General features: G+C 46.5%; 1 protein-coding gene across 2 annotated transcripts; it reads left to right on the forward strand.

Annotated features, from left to right (window-relative positions):
- The first annotated feature begins 14194 nt into the window (after positions 1-14194).
- Atg6 (Beclin-1-like Atg6) lies at positions 14195-16048 on the forward strand. 2 transcript variants are annotated; one of them, XM_017903966.1, is made up of 5 exons: positions 14195-14392; positions 14652-14812; positions 14872-15284; positions 15355-15843; positions 15926-16048. In XM_017903966.1, exons 1-5 carry the CDS (start codon positions 14281-14283, stop codon positions 16041-16043), a joined length of 1293 nt encoding a protein of 430 aa, XP_017759455.1. In that variant the 5' UTR covers positions 14195-14280; the 3' UTR covers positions 16044-16048. The 2 variants fall into 2 exon arrangements, with proteins under 2 accessions (XP_017759455.1, XP_017759456.1); XM_017903967.1 differs by having other exon boundaries at positions 14317-14396.
- The last annotated feature ends 38 nt before the right edge of the window (positions 16049-16086 follow it).

Raw genomic sequence — 16086 nt, forward strand, 5'->3', positions numbered from 1 at the left:
AGACGTTCGAGACCCTCTGTCGAAACGTTTCATTCCGGTGAAGTGAAAACGGTCACGAGATTCGTAGCTAATGAGGTTACGGGTGGGACCTCGATGCCTTTGGAGCCGACTGCTACGAGAAAGGGATTAAGTCGAAGTCTCAATCCACCTTTCGAAACGATACTCTTGCACGACAATTCGCTCAAAATTGGCTACTCGGAAAATTCGAATGGGGAAAAACGAATATAATATCGCTCGTGAATATAAATCAGGGGAACTCTCGGAATAGGAATGTAGAAAATAAGATACGTCTTAATCCTCTGCACTCGACAATTTTTTCGCTATAGAAGAGTAGAAATTCTAAGAAAGATTTCCTGTCACAAAGCCGACGATATCTTTCAGAACTGTAAATGAAAAATTGTACAATAATCAACACATAGAATTATTGAATTTCAATACCTCCCACGCTATTACGTTATCGTAAATTTAATATTTTAACGAATATGGGTCTTCGAAATCTGATTAAACGACGATTGAAGGCTGCCTCTCGAGTGCAAAGAATTAACATATTCACAAAAATCAATCTTCTAGGAGAAATAGATATGTCTTTGAACTATGCGTCGAAGAGTTAAAACTTAGGGGACCAAGATGAGCTGCAATTGCATACCCCTTTTCATCGCTCTAGTTTTGTCTCTCTTTGCGTACAATTAGAATACAGAAGATATACCTTCCTAAGAATAGAATAAAAATAATTATAAGTTATTTCCTTTTACCCATAATCCCAATAAGGAAGACAAAGACGTGCGTCGTCAGAGATATCGTTTCCCTCGATTATTCTTAGAAATTAGTAGAGCCCACGAAGAACAAGGGAAGCCAAAATTCAAGTGGGAAAAATTCAACGAGGTGCTGAGAAGCTTTCAGGAAAGGTGAAGGATCCCTGGACGTAGCCAAATAGCCGATGGCCACTGTCCGCGTGGCACGTATGTCCCCAGAAAATGCGACTTTATAATGGGATTAGGCGGGTTGCAATTCGGATTATAAATTGGATTATGGCGCACCGTTAACTGCCTTAAACGCGCGCGTCCCATTGTAAACGAGCAATTCACCCCTTATTGCCAACTTTCGCCCACGACGATTTTACCTGGCTCCGAGGGGAAAGGCTGACCGACCAGGCATAAAGTCGAGGATTTTCCCGAGGAAAAGGGCCGTTTTACCTATCGTTTACAGACGTTAACCTCTCCCGCTGCTTTCTATTTTATCCTCGAATTCACAGGATCCCGGGTGCCCCCTAACCGTTCCTCTTCGCCACTGTCCCCCTTCTTCGCAAACTTCGCCACCAATGGGACAGCAGAAAATGGCGATTTCTAAAAATGCCAGCGAAGCGACCGAATGCAGGAGACTGTTTCCGAGAATGGAGCCATTTTTATGATCCAGCACCGCGTTAAACTCGGCAGACCTCGCGAAATTAGCCGATTTCTTTATCGTCCGATTATTGATCGGCCTCGTTATTCCCAAGCGGTTATAATTAATAGTTGTGAAAATTACATATGGAAATTGCAGATATCCCCGATATCCGGCGACGGGCCACGGTTATTTACGCGCGGCGAGCGGATTGCTGCATTAATTTTTCGCCGTGACTGGCCGAATATAATTTGTTGATCTTCCCGTCCAGGTACCCGTCCCCGCCGGTTGGAACTCGAGGAATTCCTAGACACCGCGACGACGTGTTTTCAACAGGTGTGCCCGTTCGTCGGCCCCCGAGGGGAATTATGAAGTCTCGGTCGGAGTAATCGGTAATTATAGGTTTCCCTTCTGGCTGCGTTCGAAATGAGAATCCTCCAGGCGTCCACACGGCTCCGACTTATCTCATTATACGACTCGTTTCTAGATTTCCAGCCGTTTCGACGGATTCCATCGGCCTGCCATCCGAGACCGGAGCTTTATAATCGGAATCGCGGTCTCGTTCCCCGACGAGGGACACGATTAACCTTGTAATACCAAAATACGTCACTACAGGCACGCGTGTGCAGGATCGCCATTCAACTATATTTCGGCAAACAGTCGTAAAAGATTTTAATAAAATAATTCCATATTCCTGCTATGATTTTTAGTCCATCCAGTGGATCTAGAGGACGTTGAAAAGCGCGCGAAGAGCTCTGAGCGAGCACTGACTGGTTTAGCGAAGAATCGATGGGTTGTTACACATACGGTTGTCTTATCTCTAAGGGAGTGACGAATGATTAGGGTTGGGCTCGCGTCGTGACGTCAGCTGCCGTTACACTCTAATCGACGCGCAAAGGATCTAGCCGAAGAATGGTACTTGTGTAAATAGGGACGAGTGTCGCTTTCGAATTTCGATTACCATGCTAACGACCGATTATTTTCGACGACGTTGCGTCACGGAGATTCACATCCCACGCGGTCACCGATGTCCCCGAGATGTTCCCGACATTCGAGAACGCGATACACTCGACTCATCGGCAGGTTGAACATGGTCGAGTCTCGGTGAGAAAGGATTAATACCGTCGATAAAGCGAGCTATACGATTAGCATCGGAGCTCGTTTCTCAAATCTTCGCTCTCTCTTTCGAAAATATTCTCACGGGCAGTTTGCGCGTGTAAAGTTAAAACGTGAGATGAAAGATCGTGAATTTTTCCTCGTGTGTACCGCGCGTATGCTTATTTTCGAATAAATAACTCGACCGGACTTATCGGCGATTTACTCTTTCTAGAAAGTGCCAGAAGAATTACACGGTTTCACGACTACGATTTTCGCCACAGATGTACATATCCTGGGACCGACCACAGCGTCGCACGAACATCCTTCACCAGCATGTCCAAAGAAAGTTTCCTCATCTTTCCCAAGATCTACCTCGAAATCCCTCGAAATCGATCTCGATCTGCTCGCGCAGGGCCTCTCTGCCCTGGAACCCGAGGAGACGTGCCCGAAACGGCAGAAACTCGGTCCAAACTGGAGTACGAGGAGTAGAAGCGACGAGGAAAAGGGACTCGGGAGCAGAGATACGCCGATACGTCGAAAGATCGCGTTGCCGCGATGCGAGTCGGGTGCACGACTTCATAAAAGGATACAATGCCAGCTACGAAAGGGAAAAAGGGGAGGCGGCGGGCAGAGGGGGGTGAAAGAGGAAGAAAAAGAAACAAAAAGCTCGCGGAGCCAGAAAGGAAAGATGGAAGGGTCAGGAGAAGAGAAAGCAGCGCCGTGGGGATCACCCGCAGGGACGAATAATGCCCGGCAAAATGCGGTGGGCCACCCCTTGCCACGCTTTTTAAAACCGCGCGAGATCGACCGACCGGCGAGGGGAAGGGGCCCGAGGGGCGGGGAACGGTCAAGATTTCAGTTTAAGTGCCCAGAGGTAACCCGCAGCCGTCAAATGTGGGCGGACATGGCGGACGTTTCACCTGCTGTCAGGGTGGAACCTCCCCTGCAGCCCTTCGGTCCCACCGGTTCTTTCCAACCTCTCAACCCCCATGTCGGCCGCGTCGCAGCAAATCACCAGAACTCCAGTGTTTTTCTTTCGTTATTGAACCCATCTCCGGACAGACGAGGGGAAAATCGTGTCGCAGAGAATCCAACTTTCCCGCCTTTCCTCCCCTCTGCCCCCAGAAGAAATTCTATTCGAGCATTCTTCGAGCTTTCAAAAGCGTTACAGAAAGGGCGATAAATAAATGAGTGGGAAATTAAATAGTATTCTCGGAGAAATAAGTTATAAGCTTAGCTTAGTTTCGACGCGTTGACCGATTAGGGGTTGCTGGTTGGAAGTAACAGTAATTAATAATTGTATAATTTATGCCCGATTACGGTGTTTGGGAAATTTGTTGGAAATCTGTTCCACGAAAGGCGAGTATAATAGCCGTGTAAAAGCGTAGATAGAAATGAAAGGTACAATAGGGATAATTGGATTAGCAGTATAATAAGTTTATTGCCTACCGAGGTTATAAATGCCCCGGAGTTGCCGAGGTGCCATACCGAAACAATATTCGAATCGTCGCGTTAAATTAGTCACCCAGATGTCTGGCGTAACGTACCTAAGTATAGAAAAGTATTCCTCGAGCTGTTTTTCTTCGGAAAAGCAACGAAAAACCGATCGGTGGTGACTCGTGGTCCCGGAATACGCGAAACCCGTGACATCATCGGAACGACGCAATCTGTTTTTTCACCGAACGATGATTAATGATACACCCACGATTCAGCGGCCAGTGCCGTGTCATCGGATCCTCGAGGATCAGCCCAAACAACTCTATTCATCGCGTTTCGCCAAACTGTAAACTACTTGCCGGGTTATAAATGGATGTTTAACGATCGCCAGCGGGGCTGCTTACGATTTACCCGCGACTGGCGTCAAAAATTCCTCGGATAATACAACATAATACGAGACAATCGAGCCGATAAATTTCACAGTCTACCGATCCTATTCCGCGATCGGAGTAACAAAACCGTGCAAGTTCTTTTAATTCGCCGAATTATATCGCGCACGAAACCGTGGAAACCGGACAGCCACGCTAATTGCGACATCCTTGTAGTCATTCGCCAATTACATACGTAATTATCCGTATATAGAAATTCTCCTTCTTTCGACAGCTCGGTGTGACTGGCTGCGAGATACACGGTACCTACTCGAATTAGCTGCGTTGCAACGGGAAACCTGTTTCAGACGTAAAATTTCGTCGGCATAGATCGCAACGGGAATTATCTCGATATAAAATAACGATAGAGCCTAGGCGACAGAAAACGCGGGGTCCCTGCACACACCGAACGCCCCGTGGTTCAACCACGCGCACGCGTTTACAGTCTGGTCCCTCGTAGTAACTCGATTACGACGTGCAATAAAGTCGAAGCGATAGTAAGAACGACACCGAAATCGCGGCCACAAAGTTAGGCACTGCGCGAGGTTTCCGTGCGCCGGTACCCCGCGTGGCGGAGTTAATAATAATCGTGGCCACGAAGCGGAGGATATTTTCCGCATATGCAAATACGAGTCGGTATCGCAATTAGAGTCGCAGCTGCAACCGCTCGCGCGTCCGCCTCGTAACTCGCCGGAACATACGCGGCGGCTAGCAACCGAACACGATACCGCGACTTCTCGCGGACTTTCTCGGCCGGGAACGCCTCGCGCCCCGCGCGCACACGCTTCGGCTAATGCGTTAAGTGGCCGTACGCGGCGAGGAGGAAGCGCGCGCCTTTATCATCGATTCAGTCGGCTGAGACGAGGCCCGGGTCGGACACGGGGGTACGCATCGGCGAGATTTAGAGTCGATTAAGTGGCGGCCGACGCGAATCGGGGGCCGTGAGAACACGCGTGGCCCCGCGAAACTTCGACCCCTGAACCCCGCGAGGACGATGGTCCGCGAGTTCGTCGCGAAGCGTCAGCGGATCGTCGTTTCTCTTCTTCGCCCGCCCCCGCCACCTCGAGCGTAATAACGACGGGGCCCGAGCGAGTGGCCGCGCCGACGAGCAAAACGAGGGGCCGAGGGTGAGCGAGGAGGGATACGGGAAGGGAGCGCAATAAGTTCCGCTCGTTCTCACATTTTATGCTTCGTTAGCGTGCATTACAGCGCGGCTCGGTTTCGCCGTGAAACCGACACCGGTTCCAGCAGCACACGGTGGCACCCGGGTGCACGACGGAACCGGCGTAAAAACCGGCGAAAAATCGCCGATCCCGATCGATATCCTAATAACTTTCTGGTAATCGCGCGAACCTATCGCGCGGCCTCGTACCGGACCCTCGGGGTCCGAGGGACCGGGACGGCGTCGCGGGGAACGTCGGTGATTCGAGTTCTCTTTTATACGGGGATACGCGAGCTGCTCATTTGCGCCAGGATCACGAAAGCGGGAGAGAGAGAGAGAGAGAGAGAGAGAGTCAGAGAGGAACGGGAGAGGGAGATAGTAGAGCCTACCGCGGCTACGTATCTTCGTATTATTATGATAAAATATTTTTTCGGCCATAAATACACGTCCGGGACGGGAGACCCCCGTGGCGCGGCCCACCCGACGCACATTGCACGTTGCACCGCGATAAACGCGCCTCTCGCCTCGCGGTTGCACGTGCACTCCTCGCGCGTCCGTTCGCGCGCGTTGTGAATAAGGCCCACGACCAAACCCGCCACTCTCTTTGCCGATCCACGTCGAAAAACGACCGCTATTTGCCACGATAACGCGTTTAATAATCCTCCGTATATCGCCGCGTACGCGACACGTCTGTTCGAGGGTAGTTCGCCAATATTCGCGCTTACGGACGAGGTATTCGACGTATCCGAATGTCCCAACTCCGGGTGGTTCCAGGATCAATTCGTACCTTACGACGGTATCGATGCTTTCGGTGCAAATTTTATTTCTCCCTTTTCCCTTTCTTACTATTTCCCTTCATTTTGCACGCGCCATTCAAAGGGCAACATCGCCGCAGAAAAATGTAACACGAAAGATACGCGTCAAGAAGAACTGTTCGCGAATTTCTCGTTTCAACCCACGACCGGTATCCTCGAAACGGTCTCTCTCGTTTCGCGTCCGCGAAACCGCGGAATTTTCGCGCGGCCAGATTACCCGTTTCGTTTTTGCGCTCGAATACATTCAAACGGTACCCGACTACTCGATGTACGACCTGTTTTTGCGCCTTTTCCATTCATAAAGAACAGCGTTGTACGTGATATTTACCACTACCGAGAATTCCACGCTCCGCTCGGACATCGCGTGGCTCGGCACCGAGGGGTGAGAAAAAATTATTCGAAAATGCAAAAATATCGATAGGGGAACACGGAGTCGGTGGTTGCGGAAGAATCGGTTCGCCCGACGCCGTAAGAGGAACACGCGCGATGCGTGTAGCATAGGATCGAAGGTTCGAGCCTGATGTCGCAACGACGGATCTCATGACCGGCGCGTGACAATACCTGAATTTCGATTGTTCCCGGGAGCAAAATGATTTACTGCACCTTCCAGAGCGCGGTTTCGTCGAATCAGATAAGAGCTCGCGACTGCGAAGATAAAGTGCTCGCACGGGGACAGGGGGGTGCCACTATCGACCGACTAAAATTCCCTTCCCGTTAGAATTTCGATACTCCATAAAACCGATATCTTCCGTCGTAAACACTCGGTTGCCCGACAATAAGAAACGGCAATCTTAATTCCAGACGATCGTCGCAAATCTCGTCTGGTTTCAACGCTGCCCCGTCCCCCTCCGCACCGGGGCCGTAGCAGCGGGGTGGAATTAATAATTAATTCGCGCGCGCTCGTTATTGCACACGGACGGGGCCAGGCAACCACGCGGGCGTGTGCGTACGAAACGTGGCTCGTACGCTGCCGGCCGGTTTATTTAACCAAAGGGTTTACATCAGACGATCGAATCCGTGGCACGGTTGGCCGAGACCGGGCTGGCCAAACATTCGGCGACTCGTGTTTACACCGCAAGTATTTATGGGCCACGATCCGCCCACGAGGAGCACGGTCTCGTTTTCGGAATTCGGAGCATCCCTGCCGAGAGCGGATCGAACAGACCTCTCTCTCTCTCTCTCCCGGTCTCTCTCCCTCTGGCTCTCGGGGTCGTTCCTGACCCCCGCGGTTAGCGGTCTCGTCCACGGGATGTCCCGGCTTCCAGAACCCCGAGAACTCCGAAACCCGATGCCCAGGACGAAGATTCTCGAGTACAGCAACGCTAGCGATATCCCGCGAGATACCAGCGACAGGTGCTCGAAACGCGACGAAATTACGCGGCTATCTGGGTAATCACTAATTGCTAATTGGTAATCGGGACTCCTTACGCGGTGCCCCTTTTTAGAGAAGAGAATTTCGTTGGAAGAGCCTAATTTTTCTGTAAAGGAAACACGCGCGCATGTGCCAGTTTGGGTGAATCTTTTTTTCTTCTCCAATTTTTCTTTTTCTGTTTTTTTCTTTTTTCCTTCTTTTTTTTTCTTCGGTAAATCACGAAACGGGTCGCGGCGTTTCGACCAGGCTTTTTTCGAATCGTAAGTCATCGATATAAAAACGGCCGTTTCGACGGAATAAAGAGAGAGCGGTGGGGGTGAGAAGAGGACGAAAGGGTGAGATTGGTCGATTTCGAGAGGGAACGGCAATTTGGCTGATGGGAAAAACAGATGAGTTATGTAGGAGATAATAGTTGGAAGATGAATGCTCGGCCGTTTCCAACTATTTGACGCGCGCGTCGACGCGGGCACACACGCGAATCGCGCACGCGTGTGCACGGGCGAAAAAGCCCGGAAAAATGTTTATTTTCGCCCGGTAGCCACCTAGGACGGCCGAACAAAATTTCTAACGGCAAAGAAAACAAATCACTCCGAATTCGATCTGTATATTTTGTCGGGTTACGCAAACACCGGGGATCCGCGTGCCGGCCGCCGCGTTTTCGAGCGGATAACACGGTCGGATTGTAAAACGCTCGTTCCAGCGACGTTCCACGACGATGTTCCCGACGATTGAGTACGATTTTAATGCGAGCATGCTTGGGCAAAATGGCGGGAAAACCCGTGCGTTTTACGGTAATCCTCTCGCCATCTTGTTTCTCTCGGCTGGAGCTGCGGAACCAGCCGCGATGCACGAAATATTCGATAACGCGACACACTCGGGCGAATTTTTGTCGGAAAGGTAAATAAGAAAACGCGGAATAAACTCATTCGCAATCGCGTGTACGTTTCATTACCGCCGATCGACTATCTTCACCTCGAACATAAGCCCCGATGCACCGAAAGAATCCCGGCAATGTCTCTCGCATCGTCGTCAACCGAATAATATTTAATTATACTATCTCTGTTTGTGGAAAGAAGTTGATAAACCGCGAGAAAAGTTAATATTAAACGAATTTCCATTCCGTCTCGTCGTTACGAAACGAACGCGAGAATAGACGTTTACCGAATCCGTCTTTCGAACACGCGAATCCCGCTACCCGCGAAATTTAAAATTAATAAACACCAATAAATTCCAGACTATCACGTCGAACTATTACGTTCTCAAAATTCCTCCACTCGACGAACCAAAGATACGTTAAAGAGCTTCTGAAAATCAACGCTCCCATTTCGAAACGGATAGAATTACGAGTATCCGTGTGAAAATGAAAAAAAGTGAAAAAAATCGATAATGTGGACTACCCATGTACCCATAGCAATGTAACAACGACCAGAATGCGAAGGATTAAATTTTCCAATTCTAATGTATGGAAATTGAAGAACGAGTCACCGCTTTACGGCAACCATTTTCTCCACTACTACTCTTGTACGTACTACTACGCTATTATCACAGTACGGTTAGGTAATTCGAAGTTATTGGAGACAAGTATCGGAATAGGATCGAAAGGAAGCGATCGAATCGTGCTCGTTTTTCACGTGGACGCCCTCCCGGTTCGGCTAATTGATTCGTAAGCAAGCTCGTAACGAGCGTCGGAATTCCAAGCTGCAACGCCGCCATACGAGCGGCACATCTAGGTACCATAATTGCAGAGTTTCCCGGCGGGACCACGTCCGCGCAATTATCCCGGCGCTCTTTCGCCGCGCGAAGATCTATGGGACAGTTGACGCGGACTCGAAGGCGAAATACAATCGCGCTGGCGGCCGGGGCACGTAGCTAGCAATTACACGCGATTCGCGTAATCGTAAAACGAAACGTTAAGCATGGAGCTGTTATTTCCGAGTCGCGAGGCGAAAACGTTGCCGTGTAACGCGGCGTAAATCAAGCGCCGCCTAGACGGAGAACGCGCGGGGAAAACTCGAGTGGCCGTGTGCATCCTAATAATTGCGCGTGTCCACGCCGCGAATAATTCACCGACACTCGCGGATGCCGTTCTTCCGTCTGCGTGTATCTCGCGGGGCCCATCGCGCTCGGCCGACGCGCCTGCGCGGACGCGTTGCGGCATTCCGCGCGAACCGAGGGGTACACCCGGGGTACCTACGCCTGTGAAATCGAACTTCTGGGTCGGGAATACTATACACGCGTGCAGAGCTTAGTACGCAGAGCGTTGGACGGAATAAAGCGGCAAGGTGCCTCGGCTACCGTGACACGATCGGTTCGTGTATCGAAGCGAAAAGGGCCGGCTCGCGTTCGAGATACCAGCGGCGTTACGTCACCGGTCACAGGTGCGGTGCGGGTGCGCGATCGGCTACCCCCGAAGAAGAGAGAAGGTGGCCGAACGGAAAGAGGAGCTGCGACGAAGAGCGACTGCGAGAAGCGTAACGCGAGAGCGCGAACAGGAGGAAGAAGGTGCGCGCAGGGAGTTTGCGCGAGGGAGGTGGTGGGCAAAAGGAAAAATGTAGCGGACGGGAGAAAAAGGAGGGAAAAAAAAAAAGAAGGAAAGAATAGAAACGACGCGAAGACGAGGACGACCGTGGCCGCGAAGAAGGAGGCGAGCGCGAGCGAGCGGAAGAGAAGCGCTTCGGGAAGGTAAAAAGACAGAGACCGCGGCGCTCCGCCCCAGGTACACGAGCAACATGGCCGCTGAGGGACGGATTGGCGGAGGCCAGCCACGATGCCGACGTCGTCGTGACGCCCGCGCTTCACTCAGCTCGCCTCAAACTCAACGTTCTTCGCTCCTATCGGCCCCTACGGCACTCCTCCGCTTGGAACCGTCGCCGCCCACCCTACGCTGCTCTCCCCCCAACGCCGCTCTCTCCCACCCCTTTTATTTCCTGCCGCGCGTCGCGCCCTCTTCCTTTCTCTATCGCTCCCTCTCCTTCCCTCCCGCGCGCTGCCCTTCCCCCTCTAGTCGACCCCGTGCGTCGCTCCGTCTCACTCCACCCACCTAGCCCGACGTCTCCCGCGACGGCAGCACCCTCTCCAGTCACCCACGCTCTGCACCACACGCCGTTGCACACACGGCGCGCACTCGCCACGCACTCACACGCGCGGCCCAGCACACAGTCGATCGCCGGCTGTAAGCTCGCCGATGACACGGGTAATCGCGTAGGAAGGCCCGCGACAAGGTTGCAAACCGTCAGGCAAGGACGTTGCACGGGTCTTTTTACGCGCGCGTCGGTTCCTCTTTGGCTCGTCCAGAGACTTCTAAGATACTGCGCGACGATAACTGGAATCGCGGATGGACCTCATTATCTTGCACGTTAAGCGAGTCGTTCGTTCCCGTATCGTTCCGCGCAGTCCGCGAACAAACGGTTGAATTTCAGTCACGGTAGTACTCGCCTTCCAACAGGTTTGCTCGAACCCTGACAGAGATACAAATGATAATTGGCCGACTGGCAATTATCAAAGTCGGGGAACGGATCTGGAAAGTATCGCAACGAACGATCGTTTGGTCGGGAGATGGTCGCAATCGCATTCCCGCGTAATTGGGTACCATTCGTTTTTAATAACGCCGCGCAGCAGCGACGAGTTTAAACATACCACGTGCGCGGATGCAAATGCGACGGACACGACATCGATATGCGCATTTATTCCATCGTATTATGTAACTTTATTTATTCCGCGATGTCACGCTCGCCACACGCCACGGCGGTTCTAACGAACCTCTAACATGCATAACCGATGCATATCTATTCTTGCATGGTAATGCGAAGATTATCGGCGAGGTCTGTTCGTATGCGTTGTTATGTCGTTCCGAAATTGCGCGAAAATGATCGATCGTTAAGAACGAACGGAAAAATTCCTGCTCCTATGGTAACGTAACGACCGTGTTCGTGATAATTTTATCCGATACGTTTCGTTCGTACTCGTAACCGATATGATACATCGGTCACAGGTGCCTGCATAACCTCAAATTATCTACGATGCGGTCCGTCTGAAAGCGGCTACAGAAATTAACGCAACCGAAATGATTGACACAGCTGAGTCAGCGATTCGTCGCGCCACTCAGGTTATTACGGTGCAAGAGGGAACTAACGAAACGCTTGCATAATAATTCATTGTATCCAGTAGACAAGATGGCAATGGAGGGTCGTTGCTGTTATTTCAGAAACGTACTCCGTTTCCTAAAGCTGTACGAAAGTTTACTGTAATTGCGTCTAGGAAACCCCGATTGTTATGGCGTAAGTTAATGGACTCCGATGATAAATGTTCGAGAAACTTAGAGTTATCTCGCTAGGGCGGCGAACGTAATTGAGAAGCTACCTGTTGATTCGTACTTACATATTTATGTACGTGTATGGAGAGATATTACACGGAGATGTCCGAGGCGATCACTTTGAACGCGTTAAAATGTAGTTGCACGCGCTTTCGATGTAATTCCTTATCTTTCGAACGTGCAGGTATAGATACACTTCGAGTCCGATATATATCGTGTAACGGTTGGAATACTAACGATTGATTTCGGCTGTCTGAAAATTCGAAACAACGTGTCGTAATAAAGTATTATATTCGAAAGAGGTATACGAGATAGATGATTATTTCGATTACTTATTCCTATTCATGCAAAGTGGTGACTCAATTGAAGTTTACTGCGTAATTAATACCCTGAAGTCTTCGTAAAATATTTTAACGCACGACACACGACAATCCGCGAATAAAAGTTTCTAAGGAAAGCTACCAGAGAGCAGCACCAAACGGAGAAACTTATGCTGCCACCTATAGTCGCAATGTTTAATTACACGGTAATGCAAAGCTGTGAACTGTTATCCGTGGCGAAGAATAAGAATATCACCTGATACATTTCTGGTTCTACGTCTTGCAAACCTTTTTATCGACCATGGATCACTACTAACGTTACCGATTCAGCATGGAACGACACTACAGCATCCGTAGTGTTCGGAATTAAAACTAAATTCAAGTATGAAATTACAAATAAGGTATAGAACAGAATATCTTCTAATCGTGAACGAAGTATAGAATTCCATATTATTACGATTCGGACATTTTTATATAAATTTATATAATTTAATAACATCGACTGAATTTAATACGCCATAAGATCGACTGAATCTAACGCGCCATAAGATCGACTGAATGTCATGCGCCATAAGATCGACTGAATTTTATACGCCATAAATCTCTTTTTATCGATAGTATGAAATTTGACAAATATATTGTTCTATTTTCATTAAAGCAATTAAATGTGAATTTCACATATAATTAACATGGTTATTCGTTCGTTAATTTATGTTCAAGTAAAATTACATGCTAAATATTAAAATAATAAAAAGTATCAAACAAGCGTAATGGATGATCGAAGAAATTATAAAACATCGACTCACCGTTCGTAGATCGCTTCACCGTATCCGACTAACGATTGACAGCATACTGAATATCTTAAATCCTAACACCAACCACTAATAACCAGCACTGTAATATTCACATTGTCCTAACATCAACGAAATAATTTTCATGACCGCACAAAGATAATAGGTAATAGTCCTTGGCCATCTTATTCACGACGTAGAAAAACCGTTACAGTTCGCGATTTGTTTAACGCGAAGAGAATAGATCGAAATGTTACGATAAAAAATGTTTTTCAAATCCTAACACCAACCACTAAGAACCAGCACTGTAATATTCACATTGTCCTAACATCAACGAAATAATTTTCATGACCGCACAAAGATAATAGGTAATAGTCCTTGGCCATTTTATTCGCAACGTAGAAAAACCGTTAGAGTTCGTGATTTGTTTAACACGAAGACAATAGATCGAAATGTTACGATAAAAAATTCGTGCACGCAATAAAACCATAAACGCGCGATTTTTAGGCCATACACAGATAAATCGTTTGATGATACTTCGTTAGAGTCACATTATAGAGTCATATATACGAACCGCGAAAGAAATAATGCAAAAATTTCATTATTTGATATTACGACGTTTTTATCCGCGACGACACGATTCAAACTGATTTGACGATCATTCTTTCTGCAAGATACCGATAGACGGCGCAAATGTTCCATGTGGCTGAAATTCTTAGGGTAGTAGCGAAAATGTTGGCTAACCTGAACACATCAAATTCTAATTAATATTCACATGAATATTGTTAAATTTACTTTACATTACGACATTACAATTTTTTAAGTCGTTAATAACATATTATTCTTATCTTTTAATTATCAAAAGTTAACTTGCTATGATACCTGTTCAAAAATTGAAATTATTTTTATTATTATATAAAAATATTTTACCTCCCCTTTTATCATTTTCAATTCATACTTTTTTTCTAGCATTTTGTATCATAATTTCTTTTATAAAAGCAAACAATCTTATAAATCAAATAAAAAATACCATGCCTCCTAGTGGGGTATTATGGAAGTAAAATCAGTTGACCCTGTCTTCCAAGCGTCAAATGCGTATTTATAAATAGTGTGGCGTACGAGTTCATCGCAAGCCGAAGTTACTTTTCGGTAATTAAACGTCAAAATGGTTGATATGAAAAGTACTGTGAGTTTTGCATGTCAGCGATGTTTACAACCTCTCAGACTAGATCCAAGTTTTTATCATCTCGGAGAACACACACTCGCAGAACTTTCACGTAGGTAATTTCTATTTCGAACTACATATATATGATTTTATAGGAAGTTCTACTGCTTAATTTGAAAAGATAATACGTTTCCACTTAATTGCATTTTTTAATTATGTATTTCCTTAATTTGTGTGATCTATTTATATTTTGAAGATTGCTATATTCATTTTTTATTGTTTAAAATAATCATTACGCTATTAATAAAGAAAAAATTATACTTATAATATATTTTATATAAAAAAATTATATAAATAATTATTTGTAATAGTTCCCATCCAACAACAAGTGGTAGGTGAAATAGAACCCCAGTGTGGAAGCATGGAACACTTAATGCCACCATTTAAATTAACTGAATCTGCGAATGGAAATAATGGATTCATGTTAGTTGGTGACTCTGGTGAAACAGAAAATCTAAGCCATCATTTAAAGGTACTTAAAATTTGTTACATCAAATTAGAAGAAATATTAATATCAGTCATTTGTTTAAGGTACGAGCAACATTGTTTGACATTCTTAGTAGTAGTAGCTCTGCTGATCACCCACTCTGTGATGAATGTACGGATAGTCTTTTATTATTAATGGATCAACAATTAAGAATGACTGAAGGAGAATGGTCAGATTACAACGAGTACATAAAAAAATTAGAAGTAGAACAACAACACCAGGGTCATGAAGACATAGAAATGGAAACACTCACAAAAGAATTGCAAGATGTAAAATCTGAAGAGGAAAGAATGATAAGTGAATTAGAAGCATTAAGAAAGGAAGAAATTGCAACTAGAAATGCTATAGCTCAACAGGAGAGGGAAAGGGAAAGGTTACAAAGCGAAGAGGAAAGGTATTGGAAAGAATATTCAAAACACAAAAGAGATCTTATATTAGCAGAAGATGAATATCATAGGTAATGTCATCTGATTATATTAAATATATTTCTTACGTTTCATGTTCATTAACAGTAATAATTTATTTAGTTTGGAGTGTCAATTAGCATATGCTGCATCACAACTAGAGAGACTGAAGAAAACAAACGTTTTTAATACTACATTTCATATCTGGCACTCAGGGCATTTTGGAACTATAAATTCTTTTCGATTAGGCAGACTGCCAAGTGCACCAGTAGATTGGAGTGAAATAAATGCTGCTTGGGGACAAACCACTTTATTATTAACAGCACTTGCTAGAAAAATGAACCTCACATTCAAACGTTTTCGTCTAGTACCATTTGGTAATCACAGTTATATCGAAGCTCTAGACCAACACAGAGAACTTCCTTTATACGGAAGTGGAGGATTTAAATTTTTATGGGACACAAAGTTTGATGCAGCAATGGTAGCATTTCTTGATTGCTTGCAACAATTTAAAGAACAGGTAGAAAAAGGAGACAGTGGTTTTTGCCTTCCATATCGAATGGATCGTGGAAAAATAGAAGATTCTGCAACAGGCAACTCTTATTCCATCAAGTATTACTATTTATATTTCTATACCTTCTTAATTATATACATATATATTTTTTAAATATTCATTCCACATTTTCTGTTTCAGAATTCAATTTAATTCAGAGGAACAATGGACCAAGGCATTGAAATTTCTATTAACCAACTTAAAATGGGGTCTTGCTTGGGTTAGTTCCCAGTTCACAAAAGATGAGGCTGAGCATTAATTTCATGTTAGTTTATGCAAATTCATCCAGTCTTCATCATACA

Source organism: Eufriesea mexicana, unplaced genomic scaffold (assembly GCF_001483705.2).
Source record: "Eufriesea mexicana isolate 0111107269 unplaced genomic scaffold, ASM148370v2 scaffold2632, whole genome shotgun sequence".
Lineage (NCBI taxonomy): Eukaryota > Metazoa > Arthropoda > Insecta > Hymenoptera > Apidae > Eufriesea > Eufriesea mexicana.

What these genes read in the sequence shown, in the direction of transcription:
- Atg6 (XM_017903966.1), top strand. Translation starts at nt 14,281, where the DNA reads ATGGTTGATATGAAAAGTACTGTGAGTTTTGCATGTCAGCGATGTTTA. An exon ending in CACACTCGCAGAACTTTCAC is followed by an intron (nt 14,393 to 14,651) that starts GTAGGTAATTTC and finishes TATTTGTAATAG; the next exon opens with TTCCCATCCAACAACAAGTG. An exon ending in GCAGAAGATGAATATCATAG is followed by an intron (nt 15,285 to 15,354) that starts GTAATGTCATCT and finishes TAATTTATTTAG; the next exon opens with TTTGGAGTGTCAATTAGCAT.